The sequence below is a fragment of the Calidris pugnax genome, unplaced genomic scaffold (assembly GCF_001431845.1).
Source record: "Calidris pugnax isolate Ruff unplaced genomic scaffold, ASM143184v1 scaffold208, whole genome shotgun sequence".
In the NCBI taxonomy this organism is placed as follows: Eukaryota; Metazoa; Chordata; class Aves; order Charadriiformes; family Scolopacidae; genus Calidris; species Calidris pugnax.
The window spans coordinates 1,230,479-1,247,848 of record NW_015090967.1 but is presented as its reverse complement, the minus strand read 5'-3'; the positions used below and the strand labels follow the sequence as shown (position 1 = coordinate 1,247,848).

At 37.3% G+C, this 17,370-nt stretch overlaps 1 protein-coding gene across 5 annotated transcripts in view; it reads right to left on the bottom strand.

The window, feature by feature from the left end:
* Positions 1-282: 282 nt before the first annotated feature.
* Positions 283-17,370, bottom strand: part of CNTLN (centlein) — a 191,034-nt gene continuing 173,946 nt past the window's right edge. For 4 of the 5 annotated variants that reach the window (XM_014952616.1, XM_014952617.1, XM_014952618.1 and 1 more), the window contains 3 exons: positions 11,210-11,395; positions 9,795-9,872; positions 283-1,041 (listed from right to left, as the gene is read on the bottom strand). In XM_014952616.1, the coding sequence (XP_014808102.1) occupies positions 940-1,041; positions 9,795-9,872; positions 11,210-11,395 (366 nt within the window). In that variant the 3' untranslated portion in view covers positions 283-939. The remainder of the gene's footprint in view (positions 1,042-9,794; positions 9,873-11,209; positions 11,396-17,370) is intronic. The other variant, XM_014952619.1, reaches the window with a different exon arrangement.

The following is a 17,370-nucleotide window of genomic DNA, read 5'->3' as shown; positions in this document are numbered from 1 at the left end:
GATATCTGTTATAAAACAGCTTGATATCCATTGATGAAGAGCCAAATACAAGAGCTAAATGTTACCAGAAACCTGAGTCTTTCATTTTATCAGGTGGGTTAGTCCAGTGGAATACAAACTCTTAAGATCAAAGATGTGGAGAAGCAGTAATTATTTGTTAGCACTGCCAGAGAAATCTTGTGGGAAACAACTGACTAAACCTCTATGCCGTTTTCCCAAGGAAAGTGAGGGCTTGCAGCTTGGTGTTAGCCGAGAAAGAACTGCAACTACTACTGAAAAAAATCCACTGGAAAAAACCTCACTGTCTTTAATTTTTTAAATTCAATTAAATGCATTGTACACAATACATTCCAACTCAGAAGAAAACACAGCTTTTCCTGGGAGTATTACTCTACATTGAATACTTTTTTTCTACAATCATTTGTTTCCTCATTTTTTCCAACACAGAGAAAGCATATCATTTTATGCTTTTTACACCATTAAGCTGGGATTTACAAAGAAGCTAAAAGAAATTAGGTATTCAAAATCTCAATGATACTCTTGGTTCCTTTTAAATCCTACTTCCACTGTGCTGGCTAGTACAAGCAGGAGTTACTTAGCTGCTTTTTTACTTTCTGAATTGTACAGATGTGTATTGATCATATCAAAAACATCCTCTCTCTACAAAGCCTGCATTGGTGTTCACTGCTAATGCATTTAAAGGAAAATCATTTTTAACTCGGCATTGATTTGCAGCAATTTTTGTCTTCAGGAATCAAACACCACACTCCTTTCTAAATAGGAACGTAATTAATTCCTCTTGTTCAACAATTAATTAGTACACAGTTTCTACTTATGTATTGAACATGCATATTGACAGTTCTTTACGTGAAGAGGAAAGACATGAGGAAACAGCACACGTATTTTATTCACACTTTGCAAAGACAGGTCTTACCAATATTATACAGTGTGTTTCATGAGAGAACTGTACTCTTCTACCAGTTTCTTCTTCTCATTTAATTTTTCCAGTATGGCATCCATTAAGGGTGACGCAAAAGGAAACTGAAAAAGAAACATAGTAAGAAAAATTATCATTGAACTTTTATTTCCTTCATGTGAAAAACACTTATTAAATATCTTTAAGCCATTAGATTAGTTCTGACAACTACCACGCATACACACATCTGATCTTTAAAGTTCACCTGCCTGGTTAGTGTCTGAAAATTTGCTCTCTATCATAAAAATGATAAAAGAACAGAGTAAAATGAAAAAAGATAAACGCCTTATTGAACAATTCATGCTTTACTGACCATGTTAATGATGCAAACTGCAGTACCAGCATCTCTGTCATTTATCTTCAATCAGCTGATCAATAAAAGGTTACAGTCATCTCTAGGGCAGAAATGGTAGTGTATGTTCACTACTCTCAGGAGGATGAGACAGAACTACCAGTACAGCTCTCAATACTGTGGCAACTGCCTTAAACTCACATGTGAAAACTTGTAAATAAAAAGACTCAAAGCAAAACAAAACCCGAAACTCCAAAAGCTTCAATAGGATTGATCTGCTCCTCAAAAACACGATATGAAAAATTGCATTTACATATTTATAGAGAAAAGCGAAAACGTCTTTTATATCTCCTCCAATATAGGATATGTATTTGCACAGTCAATGTTTTCAGTGATTTGGTATATTTTTCAGTGTGATTGCTTTAATGCTTAAAGAGGTTTTCTTCACCAGTCTTGGTAAATCAGGTTACTGTATGCTGGGGAGTACTTTTGGAGGTGGTAAAAAACACTGGTTGTTCCAGCTCCACCCAGAGAGTGGTTGGAGCTGCACAGGAGTGCAGAGCAGTTTTCTATCAACCTTTGGAAAGTCTCTGTCAGCTTCACAGAGCTCTGTCAGCTTTCTTGAACTCCTGGTGAGACCAGCAGGTGACCGAGGGGTCAGTCCCACATGAAAAGTAACAGCTGACGCTGTTAGGAGAAGTAATTTTACCTTAATAAGGCAACCAGAAATAAATTTGGTAAAATATAGCAGTTGATTGAGCAGGCCAATCATCAGCTTCCTCTGCTTTTCCCAGCTGTAGTTGAAGGCAATACTTTAGCATCTAGAACCATTCTCTATTTCCACACTTGAGTATCACTACTTTGATTCTACTTTTTCACCTCCCTATTCCATCTTAAAGACAAAACTTTATGGTACTTACACCAGATAAAGTACTTCCTGTTTCCTGGCTATATGAAACAAAAAATATAAAACAAACAAAAAAACCCAGATGTGAAAGTAAATTTAATACAAATTCGGGTCTAATGCCTGAACTGATATACAGATATGAATCTATATGCTGATATTTATCATTACTAACAAGTCAGAAAAAAAAATAATCTGAAATGGTACCAAGTAAAATGTTGTTAATAGCAAGCACCTATCATGAAGTAGGCAATCCTACATGTTGTTCAACAGTCACTTTACAGTCACAGAAAAAGGACGACAGTATGCATTATTTCCCTTTTTTAAAGGAAAGGGGGTTTTGAAGGGCTGGTACTTGCTGGCCAGACACGTCTCCATCTGTCACAAATAACTTATGGTAAGAATTTTCTACTAGACATCCGTCAGCTTTCTCCCATACACTATTGTGATGACTTTTGGGGGAATAGAGCGATCCAATTCACTGAGCACAAATCTATTCAGAGAAATATAATCTTATTTGAAATTCCGTGACACTTACTTGCTACTGTACTTTAAAAACACTGACTCCAGCATCCTGTTCACTCTAATTGCTCTCCCTCCTTGTTTAAATATGTTTTTTATGAGAACGCTATACCGTTAGCTAAGTCTTTAATTTTCCTTCCCTAGCCTGACTACGTTCACTTCTGATACATTTTACCTCCTTAATGTTGTGCCTGAGATGAATGGTTTCTTATTGATGTCTCTGGCTCATATCATTCTAGCTACATTTTACTTGCTGCTCTGTACTTTCTGTGCCTTCCATGTCATAGCAAAGTGATCTTTCAAGAACTCTTTCTATTTAAATCATTCATTTAAATCAAGAGCATTTGAAAGTTGAATGTTATGTCATTCTTTCACCATTTGTCCATTTCAGAGAAAGTGCTGTATGTTTTAATCTGCTTTTCTTTCCATACAGACACCCAGAACTGGATGATCTCTGCAGTCTTCATCTTTAATAGAAGCCTGTCAGATTTACTTCTAATGATGGCTCTGTAACTATCCTGGGAAGCTTCACTCTACATATCTCCCCAGAACTTCACAACCGTTGAAGATGTCTCTACTCCAAACTATTCATCCCAGCTTCCAAACCTGCCATATGCTTGGGGAAAGCTTTGGGAGTTCAGTGAGTGCTAAGTGCACACCTAAGGAGTGAAAGCTTGTTTATACCACTGATAATTATATATTTTAATACTTCGTTCAAATGTTTTCCGGTTATCTGTGCCACAACCAATTTATCTGAACACTAAGTGTGAACAATGATAGCGATCCTAAATCAGTATATTATGTTACACTTTAGGAGAAGCATTACTTAATTGATTTGTATAAATTCAGAAAATTTGAGAGTGCAAACTACATGTGGATTTAAATATATTTATTTATTTATTTATCTTTACCAGAATTGTCTATTTCTTCTTTGATACTAGAAAGCCATGTGAGTGAAATGGCATATTTCTTACACAACTTATCAGACAGATATCTTGCTGTATGAATAACTGTAAGGTAATAAGATCCTGAGGAGTCAGGAATGCCGACAGTTATTTCTGTTTCCCTCACCTATTTATTCTGACCTTGAGTATACTTCTGGAGAACTAGTAATATTTAGCATCCTTACACCACATGACTGAGTCTCAGGCAGCACAAGTACATAAATATACACCGATCTGCCAGTAAAGACTCATAAGGAATGCAAGGTAATGTTGTTATTCTAATGAGACATAGCGTCTCCATTCACAGATCACAGCGTTACTTGGCCTCTGCTTCACACAGTCTAAAATGTGTTAACATGGAAATAAAAGTATTTAATTTCTGGAATACACAAATTAGTGGTTACACCTATTTTATATATCCCCATATGGATCAGTATAATACTGATATAATACAGCAAAACTACCCAAACACACTACAGAGCTGCCTCAAATTGAATTAAGTGAACGACAAAGAATAACCTGAAACAACCCCAGAGAAGCTCAGATTATAGTGACCAAAAACTCCTAATTTCACTATAAACTAAAAGTCAAACTTTAAAAAAGAAAAATAGAGCAGCGCTTCACTATTGTTCTTTGTCCATTCTGCTTTGTGATGGGCTGTATATACATGATTATATAAATATATATGTGCCTGTCCATACTCTCATTCCAATTCCAATCTTTCCTTGCTTTCAGTTCAGGACAAGTGATGTAATCTGGTTTTGTTTGTATGCATGAGACAAAACATAGATTTTATATCATAATGGATTTTCAATGCAAAGGACCGAGTTCTTATTCTCATAAAGACAAGAAAACCATGGTTACTTTCTGATGGTCTGACACCAATGTTAACGGTGCCTGGGATATGGTTCAGACTGGACTGGTGCTGCTTTTGAAGGTGCAGGTTCTTGAAACACCCGGTGATGGTGGTGGTGGTGAGTGTGCGCAGGTGTGTTTGTGCATGGGTGAATAGCTATGTGTGCTTGTGAGCACAGGACAGGCAATGAGCAAAGAGAAGAAGACAGACACAGGCTGGAGAGAGACTAGTGAAAGCAAAGCAGGAGAGTTCCAACTCAAGAAATTCGAAAGGAAACAATCATAGCTGTTAGTGCACATTCCCAGATGATACCAGAGGAAATCTATATTTAGAAGCCAGTGCAAATCCTAAAAAAGGGTTGGGGTTCACTCTTCATCTCTAGTGATGAAGAGTGAATATACTGTCACAAACACTGTTCTAGAGATGGATTACACACATACCTACAGAGAGCCCATGGAACAGAGGGGAAGTTTTGTTTCTGGAAGTTGTTACCATTGAAATATGATTTTAGATCCATAATGAGTTCATGAGAGGAAAGATTTTATTAGTCAACTTTGTTTATGTGAGATGTGATATAGAATCATAGAAACATAGAATCGTCTAGGTTGGAAGGGACCTTAAAGATCATCTAGTCCAACCATCAACCTAACTCTGACAAAAAATAAATAAGAAATAAGCAATAAAAAAAAAAAAAAATAAAAATCACTAAACCATATTCTTGAGGGCCATGTCAACGCATCTTTTGGACACGTCCAGGGATGGTGCCTCAACCACTTCCCTGGGCAGCCTATTCCAATGCTGGATAACCCCTTCCGTGAAGAAATGTTTCCTAATATCCAATCTAAACCTCCCCTGGCGCAACTTGAGGCCATTTCCTCTTGTCCTATCTCCTGTGACTTGGGAGATGAGAACGACCCCGACCTCTCTACACCCCCCTTCAGGCAGTTATAGAGTGTGATAAGGTCTCCCCTCAGCCTCCTCTTCTCCAGACTGAACAACCCCAGCTCCCTCAGCCTCTCCTCATTAGACTTACTCTCCAGACCCCTCACCAGCTTCGTTGCCCTTCTCTGGACCCGCTCCAGCATCTCAATGGCTTTCTTGTGGTCAGGGGCCCAAAACTGGACACAGTACTCAAGGTGAGGCCTCACCAGTGCCGAGTACAGGGGGACAATCACCTCTCGGGTCCTACTCGCCACACTGTTCCTGATACAGGCCAGGATACCATTGGCCTTCTTGGCCACCTGGGCACACTGCTGGCTCGTGTTCGGCCGCCAGTTGACCACCACCCCCAGGTCCTTTTCTGCCAGGCAGCTCTCCAGCCACTCTGCCCCCAGCCTGTAGCGCTGCAGGGGGTTGTTGTGACCCAACTGCAGGACCCGGCACTTGGATTATTGAAACTCATCCTGCTGGTCTCAGCCCATCGATCCAGCCTGTCCAGACCCCTCTGCAGAGCCTCTCTACCCTCCAGCAGGTCAAAACTGCCACCCAGCTTGGTGTCATCTGCGAACTTACTGAGGGTGCACTCGATCCCCTTGTCCAGATCATTGATAAAGATGTTAAAGAGAACAATATCCTTATATCCTGAGGAGCATATGAGGAGCGAGGGAAGGCAGGTGTTACTGTATATCTAATAAGGGACATGCTTGGAAGTGTTAGGCAAATGACATGCTGTATTCAGATACAAAATTATTAATGGATTGTTCCAAGATGTTGTTCCTTACTATCAGTCCTAATGAACAAAAACCTTGGGTGGTACGAGAAATCTTGTCTACATTAGGTGAAAAGAAGTCATCCTCTTAGTTTGGCTATATAAGATACCTACGATGGGAAAAAGCTAGAGAAGGTTGCTGTTTTGTTTGGTGGTTGGTTTCTTTTAAGGATTATAAAAAGAGAGTGCTACTATACTGTGCCAGGTTCAAATAATATGACATACACACTCAGATGTGAGGGATAAAGTAGGCAGATGCCTTGCCATGCAAGCTGTAATCACACGTACATACTGAGACAACCATACTTGTTCCCTCCTATCCCAAATACCATGAACTGCTAAAAACTCAGTGGACTATAACGCGATACCTCTCCCAGCTTCTTTTTCCCATGCCAATCACAATCAATCTGATGTCTCTACACGTGACTCAGATATCCCTGTGCAGGTAAGCAGATACCTGCATGCGCTCCTGTGAAGCCTCCACACATACAGGTTCTTCATAGGTAAGAGGAGCTTTTACCTTAATGTCAGTTATTAAGATGTTTGATTCTTATACTTTAGTGAGAACACTAGTCATTAAGTGTTAATGCACAAATAGGCAACTGAAAAACCACTTTCTGGCTAGTCAAGACATAGGTTTAGACAATAAGTGACTTCTACCAGCTTGGTAGAATTCAGAACATGAGTGTACTTTTTGATTACATGATTCTTATTTACATAATAACATCCTGATGCAGAGACGTCTCTATCAAATTGTAAGCTTCTTAGCAGTGGTGTAGCTTCTCAACATGTGTTTCTATAGCAGTTGATAAAATAAAGACACAAACTCTGACTGGGGTCTGTGAGCCTCAGGAATGCAAAAATATCTATCAATGAAACATTAACATTCTTGTAAAGCTGACAGAAATTAGACTTTTTCAAGTCATAAAAGTATAGAAAATAAAGGTACAGATGAAGTGTAAAACAGAGGTGTACTATTCTTTATCATTACACTTTAGGGGAATCTATAAAATGACAGTAAAAATCAACTAGTGCTTCCCTCAGTTCCCCCCCCCCTCAATTCTAATGCAGCAGTAAAATGGCGTATGTCAGTAATAAAAATAAAACGTCTATGACATTTTAAATGTTATCATACTGTCACAGCGGAATAAAATTAGCTTGAAGAATGATCTAAAGGGATATGATGCAGTTCATTATGTATAACAGCAACAGCAGCAGTTTCCCAGTGTTCATAAAGGTTTCTCCATTAAATTTACCTCCAGTCAATAATTAGGAGTCCACAAATAAACCTAGGCAATTAAATCAATACTGCTGGGCAATTATGTTCCCAAGTCCTGGCTCAATGGCACAAAAAGACACTATATCAAACTGCAATATTAAGTGATCTGATGCAATTTTCAACCGAACATTTTCTCAGAATAACAGAACAGGGCAAGCCTGCATCTCTGTTCAAGATGCAAATGGGTACACAGTTTGCCAACCTGTAACGCTAAGTAAGCAGCCTGTAATGAGCAAAGTCTCAACACAAAGCTTTCATTTTACCGTGAGCTTCAGTTTTCTGATCAGAAATATTACCGATGCCTACTGAAGGAAACCACAAGCAAACCATCTACAAGATATGAGTTAATATTTTAAAGGGCGTACAGATCTCCCGTGAGCTGCTCCCAAATAGAGAGACCAAAAATCTTAGCAATTTTCATTCGTGTGACTTAGCTTGGGCAGAAATTAAAAGCATAGCTGGCTGCTCCCAAAAAACACTCATCCTCTTGCAATTCTAAAGACGGTCAGCTTACCAAGAATTGCTTTTACTGTCAGAGCTCCTCCTGAGGAACCCCACAAGATGGAGCAAAAACCACTGAAAAGCACTATTAACTTGTACACAAACTTATACAGCTAAGAGCAATGAGCTCCTCTCTCCCTAGCTAACATTTGCAATCCTAATATAGTTGGTTACATAGCCAACAACCCCCTCACTCTCCGTGCTCTGTTTTTTCCTGTCTGTCTATATCAGGTGAAGAGAAGTCATAAAATTCTGCTTAGGATTTTTTAATGATTTACCAAAGAATGAAAAAAAAAATAGAGTAAGAATTCTTCATCGTACTCCATTTCCATAGTCTGATTCCTACTTTGAGTGCATAATATGGACAGAACTTTGAAATTTACAAATTTTTTAAAATGCTTAAAACGAAGGCAATTTAGTGAATAAAAATATTTGTGCTTTTACTGCAGAGTTCCATGTAACACTATGAGGTTAAATTTAAATGCCAGTATTTCTGACAGAGCCAGCAAAAGCAAACAGATATTTCCATCTCCTTCACTGCAGCAATTAAGCAGTTTTAATGGTGGTAAGTTTTGATAATGAAAGAGCGATGAAAGAGGGAAAAACTGTCATTTCTTAAAAATCTGGTCATAGGACACAATCTAGACACAAAAGCTATTAATGATAAAATATATAAATCTGAATGTGACTGTTCCCTTGAAATAGCTTTCAAAACATTTTCAGTCATTCACATTCTTAACTGAAATGAACTACATCGTTAATGGACCCATGCTAGTGAATATGCATTAGGAACACTGGATTTATAAATCAAATTTTATTTCTTCTCAGACATCAGCTACCCGTCATCTGAATAAAGGAGACAACTACAATATAATGGAAAAGTTTCAGGAGTCAGTGTATGTTGTCAGTGATGTCCAAACAAAAGCTGACTGTGGCTAGAAAAGCAGGGCTCTCACCTGCCAATAAACTGCCCTTGATCACTTACAAGAGGGGAGCATCCCAGCAGACTCCGTGTGTATTAAAAAAAAGACTTGAAAGAGAAGAAAAAGTATCACACAGGTCACAGCGGCAGTCTCAATGGACCCCTCAGGGATTTCTGCTAGTCTCAGCCTTGTCATCCTCTATGCAGCTTTCCTCTCTGCCCAGAAAATGTCGATAGGAAAATGTTTGAGGGGCCTCTGGTGGAAATTTTTTCATTCTTTCTGCATTGACAGGATGCCAAATCAATATTTACTTCCCACTAACAAGCTGCTCAAGGTCTCAGTAGAAAATATTGTAGAGAATGCGAGAAGACACGATAATAAACAGCTGTCTGGCTATGAGGAAAACATGAATTGACGGGAAACAGGTCCACAGTAAAAGGTCACTGAAACCCATGAACTCCTCAGGTGTCCATATCAACTACTAACTTTAAAGGCACATAATAAAAAATCTCTTTTTCCTAAGAGGTATGAGAGAATGGATCCTTTTCACTCTAGCAAGCATTACACACTGTTTAAATAATTCAATTAACACATTTGCCAAGATCTGTGCTTGTTTTCTCCAGCATTGTTTCACTGGTTTCAGCTGTTAAGTTAGCTATCACATATCCTTGGTTAACACATCTTCAATTTTATCCAATGACCCTTATTTTAAGAGAAATAAAAAGGAAATGCTGCAAAACAACGATTTTACATTGCCTTATCACAGTATAGTTTGGGACCATCAATAGCAACGTAATTAGAAATGCAACCAATTAATTACAACCAAAAAGCACTTAGCCACTCAGAACAGAAAGTTATAATTAATTAAGGGAAGATACAAATTTAGCACCTGTGCTTCAAGAAGTTTCTGTATATACTGCAGCCATTCTTTGTCTTTTTCAAACTCCATTTTTGTCTTTGCTGTTTCCTAAAAATAGAAAAATATAGCATAGACAATATTTTGACACCACCTGAGAAGAACGTAATGAACAATAAAGGAAATGTGTAACTGAATATACATTATATAAACAGCATGTGGAAGTGGGAACTATGCTCGCAAAACTAGTTATCTGAAGCATATCCACCAAGTATGAGGGCTCTGTTAAATTTATAAACCTATCCTCATTAGTGTATGACCCTAGAAGCACGCACGGCATGTTCTATTCACATGAAAATACAGGTGTACATGTGATCTATGTGTAAATTTTACAAGTTTTAAAGGTCCTTGAGTCTACAAACTGATAAGCAGATTATATATTTTAAATTTGTGTAGTATAAATTCATCATGCCTATTTTAAATTTGTTTTCTATTTATAGTTAAGTATGTTTGTGTTTTACATGTATATTCCCAACAGTGATTACAACAAAAGATACAGAATATAGAAATTTGAAAATGAGGTAAGCATAGAACAATTCTGTCAAAATGACTCACTTTACAGAGGTGTATAAATGTTAGTAAACAGGGCAGATATGGGTCCATTTTATTTGTATTCATGTATGTAATCCATATCAGTGCATACGTATACAATGCTCCCTTATTTAACCACTGTGAAAACTCTCTTTTGTGAATTCTGTAATATAAAGCTCCAACAAGGCTAAACCTAAGTCATCACCAGAATACTCTTACAACCCAATAATGGTCAACTCTCAGACACTCTCATTAAAGTAAGTGTACAGGCTTTTATCTGTATTATTTGATCAGGCCAAAATAAATCTGGATAAGAAATCTTATTACTGTATCTATTTAATAGACAGTGATTTGATGAAACATTATCAAATATTTCACAGTAAAATGTATGACAGAATCAACAAAAAAAGGCACTGGATTCCCCCAGAAACCATATGTCTACTAGGAATACCTTTAATAGACACCACAATTCAAGAAAGGAAGCATCACTAGAATCCATCTGGCACAGAAAGACACATTCTAATCTTGTTTTCATTAATTTAGAAGTCTATTTAAAATGTATAATCTGCCAAATCATCTCACAAAAGGAAATTTCTAAGGATTTTCAAATAATGTCTCCAAATCTCCATGCTCAAAACAGTATACTTATATTTTATTTATGCATGCCCGAAGTCTTGCCACCTATGAGTCTCTAACCTGACCTTTTTATTTAAATCCAGCTGTTCTCTTCTTTTTGTGCTGGATGCTGCACAGTAAAATTCCAGTCTATACCTGGAAATCCTTTTCCTCAGGAATGGAAATATACAGCATCTTCTGATCTAGCCTCTTTTTACTGAAGAGTCCTTAAAACAACTTACCTCATCATCTTCTACTTCTAATATCTCCTCAAGATCAGTTGTTGAAACATTAAGGATAGACGCTGCCAACTGAACAGACTCTTGAGAAAGACCCTTTTTGCATGCTCTCACTTCTTCCATTTTTTTTGCCTGTTTGATTTTTGTTCTCAGCTCTTGCACGCTTTGCTGTAACTCTCTGGTTAAAGCCTGGAAGACGCAAGCACTCAGTTACAATTTTTCTTAAAGTGCAAACACTATGGAAAAAACATTATCATTTAGACTAAGCTCCTTTACGTGGGAATTATCTTCATTCTGTATTATTAGTTCAATAGAGTACATGCTGTAATATTAAGTAACGTAGTGTTTTGAACTCAAAATATGAATTAATACATTAAACCAGAAAATGTTCTAAAAACACAGGTACAAATATTTTTTTTAGGGTCCTTGGAAAAATAACTGTATTCAAATACCACCAGTAGTAAGACAAAGCACCCTCCACAAAATCAATTAAAAATCCTTTCTTGATCCAGTCTACCAGAAACGTTCTTGCAATAACAACAGAAGCGTCAGGGTTTACTGTGGTCAGATACCTTTTTAAAGCTTATTCCTACCTCACTGCATGAAGAAACACCAGTATACCTCTTTATTCAAAACTTGAAATAAAGACTGGGCAATTCAAACCCTGGGGGCACACAAGCCCACCCTATTATTATTCAAGGCTTGCACAGGAAAGGTTATGTTCTCTGTGCAGCTGGTCCATACAGAAGGCCTGCCCAGGCCAGGCAGCCTTTTTGCAAGGGTGCTCTTAGGAAACAGTAGGTGTTCCAAACAGATACCAGCCCAGGTGGTGGGAGGGAGATCATCAGGTGCCAGACCAGAACTACTGCAATTATTCTTTAATCATTGGTTTTGACAAGGTCTGAAGCAGGGGTGCCAAGAGAAGCCTCAATTTTAGATCCCATTTCTGCTGTTGAAGTCTTTTTGTTAGTTTTAAGCAAGAGCTAGAGCTTGATAGGATGTCTGATGCTGCTAAAGCTGCATAAATTAAACTGCCTTTATTATCATTACTAGTATTACTAGTGACTAATAAAGGCAATAATAATAAAGGACAATTTTTCTATTATCATTTCTGAAATGTGGTATACATTGCTAAGCCAGAAAGACATTGTCAGCCTAAAAAAAAGCCCAGAAAAACCCAGAATAATACTATTAAATTAAAACTGTTTGAAAGGTTTAAAAAATAGGAAAGTAGAACCAATTTCTGGAGTGGAAAAATGTGATTACTGGGATTTAGTAAAACTGATGTAAAAACTTAGGAAAAGTAAAAAATAGCAAGATGACAAGAAAAAAATTTTTATTTGTTAACAGGGAAGAAGAAGTCCAGGAGGGCTGAGGCCACTCTTTCTTTATGTAAAGCTAGGAAAAAGAAACAGTATGAAACATCCTGCTGAAAAGACTTTGTTGACCTGAATGAAAGCTGAATGGAATCCAAACCTGATTTTGGTTTTTGTTCCCCAACACTACACTAATACTGAGCTTGAATAATACCTTCCACAGCTGAATATGAGCCCAACTGCACAACAAAGAATTGATGGTTCAAGTTCCTACCTCTCCTATTCCTAAAGTTCTCTTGTTCAGTGAAATAACACTAAGAATTAGTGTAAATCATAGGTTGTGTAACTGAAGTTATTTTGTTTCAATATGCACAGCAAGACAATTATATTTAAAAATTGCTGGCTGAGAGACAGGAGCAGTAACTCATTGTCAGAAGATCCTCCTAGCATATTCAACTTCCATGACTTAAGCAGAACTGTGATTTTCAACACAGACACACTGGTTCAGTTCAAAATGAGAAAATAAGGTTTTCTTTCAATCGTCATATCTGGGGCTCATCTTATTAAACTATCTCTCACCAATAGCTGATTAATTCCTGAAAATTCTTTTTCTGCCGAATGCCTTCATCTCATAGAAACTGACTGCGGAATTATGAAGCCTGTTTCTTGGCATTTGGGGTAAAGTACTCTACATCCTCTTGTGTAGTCAAAATACAGTCATTAGAGAGCACTCGCTGATCTATGTCTAAGAAAGCACAACAGATTCATCTGATTCCAAGATTTATTTATTTTTCTACCATTTCTCAAATTAACATTTTTCTGTATTTAGCTAAAATGTAATTATTAAAAACAAAATTACCCTACCAAAAATTTGGGGAGAAGAGGTACACTGAAATTTGTCCCATTTTCTAATTCCAGTGTGGGTCCCTCCATCCACAGTATTTCCAACAAAATATCGTGAACATAGACCTATCTGCAAGTACAGAGCTGAGAGGAATGAAGAAACTCAAAATGTTACAGGCAGGGAACTATGGCAAATTGGAAGAAACTCATAGAAGAAAGTAGACTACAAGCAGAGAGAACTCTAAGTAGAAAAGCACACAGTATTAAAAAAAAAAAAAAAAAAAAAACTTTAGAATTAATTCCAGTGTGATCACCATGGGAAAAAAGAACATATAAAACCTAAAGGTATTCCCTGCAGAATTTGGATTGCATGCTGTAAACAGTATGTGGGGTTAAACACTACAGGGAGAGGGTAAAAAAAGTATATTAATATGTAAAGTTTAGTTTACTGTATAAATCTACAAGTGTTCTGGAATAAACTATGCCTGATCACTTAATTAAAAGACTTCATCATAACGTATCATAATGAAACAAATATGACTGCAATAATGACCACCATTATTAAATTTCAAGACCATGTTTTAAAACATGGGAAGACAAAAGAGCTTCCAAAGCAAAAGCTAAGTTTTGCTTTTTGTTTCTAATATTCAAGTTCTGAACCAATGAAAACAGGATTTTAAAAAAGGAAGTATGAGCAAAAAAAAAAAAAAAAAAAAAAATTAGTACCAAAAAGAGCCTGAACAGCAGCAGTTTAAGAAAAAGAGAAAAGGGAAAAAAAAGAAAAAGGAAATTAAAACAAAAATCAAGGAAAGAGAAAATTACAACTAACAGATTTTGATATGCAAGCATACACATTATATATAATCACAGTAGATTATATATATAGAGGACTTGCACTTCAATTCCATTTTTTCCCTTAGCAGTTCTAATACACTAAAGCATATGTGAAAAATAAGACTCCTTTATGAACTTTCAAATCGGACTCTCAGAGACTAGCTCTTTTTGAACCTGCCGCCTTCAGATTATTAAGTTGTAATAATAATGTTTTGATACACATTTTTCACATTTCATTAAAAATGAACCCACACCCCCCTGACTTTATGTTGCTTTTTCTGTTGATATACCCTCATCCATCATATATTAATGTATGCATGTGCTAAAGTGTTTACTTATTAGTGATTTCATTTATATGTCAGTTATATGTTTCACTACAGAAATGTTCAATGTCAAAACCACACAGGCCTTTAATCGAGTTAGGAAGAACCACTTCCAAACTGAAAGTGACAAAAACCTAAGAATTAACCAACATAGGTTTTGTTGGTGGGTGTACTGAAGACTGTATGATATTGGTCTTTGATTAAGAAATTGATCTAACACATTCTGGAGCCAAGTGTAGGGTTTTAAACTAAAACATTTACCATTCTGTTATTCAAAATTGCTTGTTTTTAAACTTAGAAGCATATATAGGTGATGAAAGCTGCCTGCAATGAAATCAATGCAGAATATGACCAGTACGATTTTGATGTATGAGAACAATGCCTTTGTTAGTACTAGTAATATTAGGATTTGATCTTTTCTCTTTGTTTTCAGGTTTGGTTTTTTTTTTGGTGTCAAATCTAGGGGATATTTTGTTAGTAAAGCCATTTTCCCAACTTAGATGTTACTGTCAGAGCTATTCCTGTGGGACACGCTTAGCTGCTACCAGCCAACTAGAATAGGAATCCCTATTTAATTCCTGAAAACACATCTTGTCAGACCAGTGCAATTGCTACTGGTCTGACTAGGAAAAAAAAATAAATGCTTAAAATTCTAACAACATGAGCTTAAAGTATCCAGCTCTTTTTATTGGCTAGCAATTGTATTACTTACTTATTCCATATGGTTATATAGTACGTATTATATCTACTGGGTTGCATATAGTTCTAAAATATCTCCCTTATAAGCATTTTTACTTTATTTACTTTATATTAATTCTTAAGATAATAGTTTTTGATAACAGTGTTTATTATTTATTAACATTAGATCTTTTGTCAGATTTTAAGTGTATGAAAACGAAAGTCTTCTTTCATTTAAAAGGTCATATTTAATTCAACATCCAAAGAAGCTGTGGTGATACGTTGACCCTGACAATACACTATTAATATGGTCCTTACAACCTAAAAAGCTCTGACAAAAATTAATCAATGGCCCCAAGTAATGTCATATGACCAAGTCAATGCCTAAAATTATCTTGTAATTACCATGTTAATTTACACACTCTTACTGCTATAGTTTGTAGTATAATAAAACGTAATGGCCCTAAGACAAACCAAAGTCTGATGCTAGCGCTACAGCTACGTATAGATAGATTTCATAGAATCATAGAATTGTCCAGGCCGGAAGGGACCTCCAAAGGTCATCTAGCCTGACCTCCCCGCAGTCAGCAGGGACACCCCCAACTAGACCAGGTTGCCCAGGGCCTCATCGAGCCTCACCTTGAATGTCTCCAGGGATGGGGCCTCAACCACCTCCCTGGGCAACCTGTTCCAGTGCTCCACCACCCTCACAGTAAAATTTCAGTCTTGGACTGCTGCGGATCTCATGGCAGAAGGCATGGCTCACATTAGTTATGGAAAATTTTAAGCTTTACTGTGCTTTGTACAACAGTAATAATGTTGTGCTGGAGCTAATTGTCATCCAGCTGCTCATATGGTGCAGTGTTTTGGATTTGTGACTGAACCCGTGTTGATAACACACCAGCTATTGCCGAGCAGTGCTTGCACAGCATCAATGACTTCTCTGTTTCCCACCCTACTCCCTTGGTAAGTAGGCTGGGAACAACAAATATGCAGGGTACACAGCTGGGACAGATGACCTGAACTGACCAAAGGGATATTTCATACCATATAAAGTCTTGCTCAACAATAAAAACTGAGGGGGACAGGGGACTGGTCTGGCAGGTAGCTACTGCTCAGAGACTGGCTGGGTGTTGATCTACATCCCTTGGCTTCCCCCCCTCCCCCTTTCCTTCACTTATAAAACCGTCCTTGCCTCAACACATGAGTTTTCTTGCTTTTGCTCTTGCCTGTCTCTCCCCAGATTCGGTAGGGGAAGGGAGTGAGCAAGCAACTATGTGGTGTTTAGCTGCTGGCCAGGGTCAACCAACCACAAATGTATAGAATAACATATAGAACAGCTCTACAGAACCTAATATTTTGTGTGTAGTTCAACATGAAAGTGTCTTTAGATATAAGTAATATGTTAGAAATTCACTTGTTTTGTAGCTAGGGATGGTGTAAGGATGTCACCCAGAGCATTACACCAAAAATGAAATGGAAAAATCTTTGTGAAGATGTTGCAGCTGTCTGTGGAAAACAAGATCTGAGTTTCTCAGAACTGAATGCTGGGGTTAAAGAACTTCTCTAGTTTTGTGGTAGAACAATTATTGTTGCCCTAAAGTTGGGACAGATCCTAGCACTGTAAAAGGCTGGGAAAGCACTACCACCCCACATTGCTCACAATCAACAAGACAAAACAGAATAAATGGACAAAGAGAAACAAAGAGACAATGACATGTACTGTTTCAAGCAGCTGAAACAAGCATTAAAATTTCTTCAGTGAAAGTACAGTATTTGGTTCTTACTGCATCTCTAATAATGTCTTGCAAAATACTTTCAGAAATAATGTTTAAACACCTTACAGCATGATTGCTGTGCATCAGAGAAAAGATAAACTCTTCTAAAGTAATTTCTTTTCATATATATATAAAAATTTAAGTTAACTCAGCTAGCTCCTTCACTTGAACAAATACACCTTCAAGGCATAGCCTTTTTTTTCAATCAGAAAAGGGACAAGAGTGTAGACAAGAAATAAAGACAAGACAGACCACTGCAATAGATTTGTCTGGCCAAGGGCTATAACATGTAGCATTCTGACCCATGGGAATGAGTCAGCCTCAGGAGGTTAACTTAATTCTCATGATCCCCAGAGATCACATGTGATTTCAGAGACTCCAGCAGATGCCCT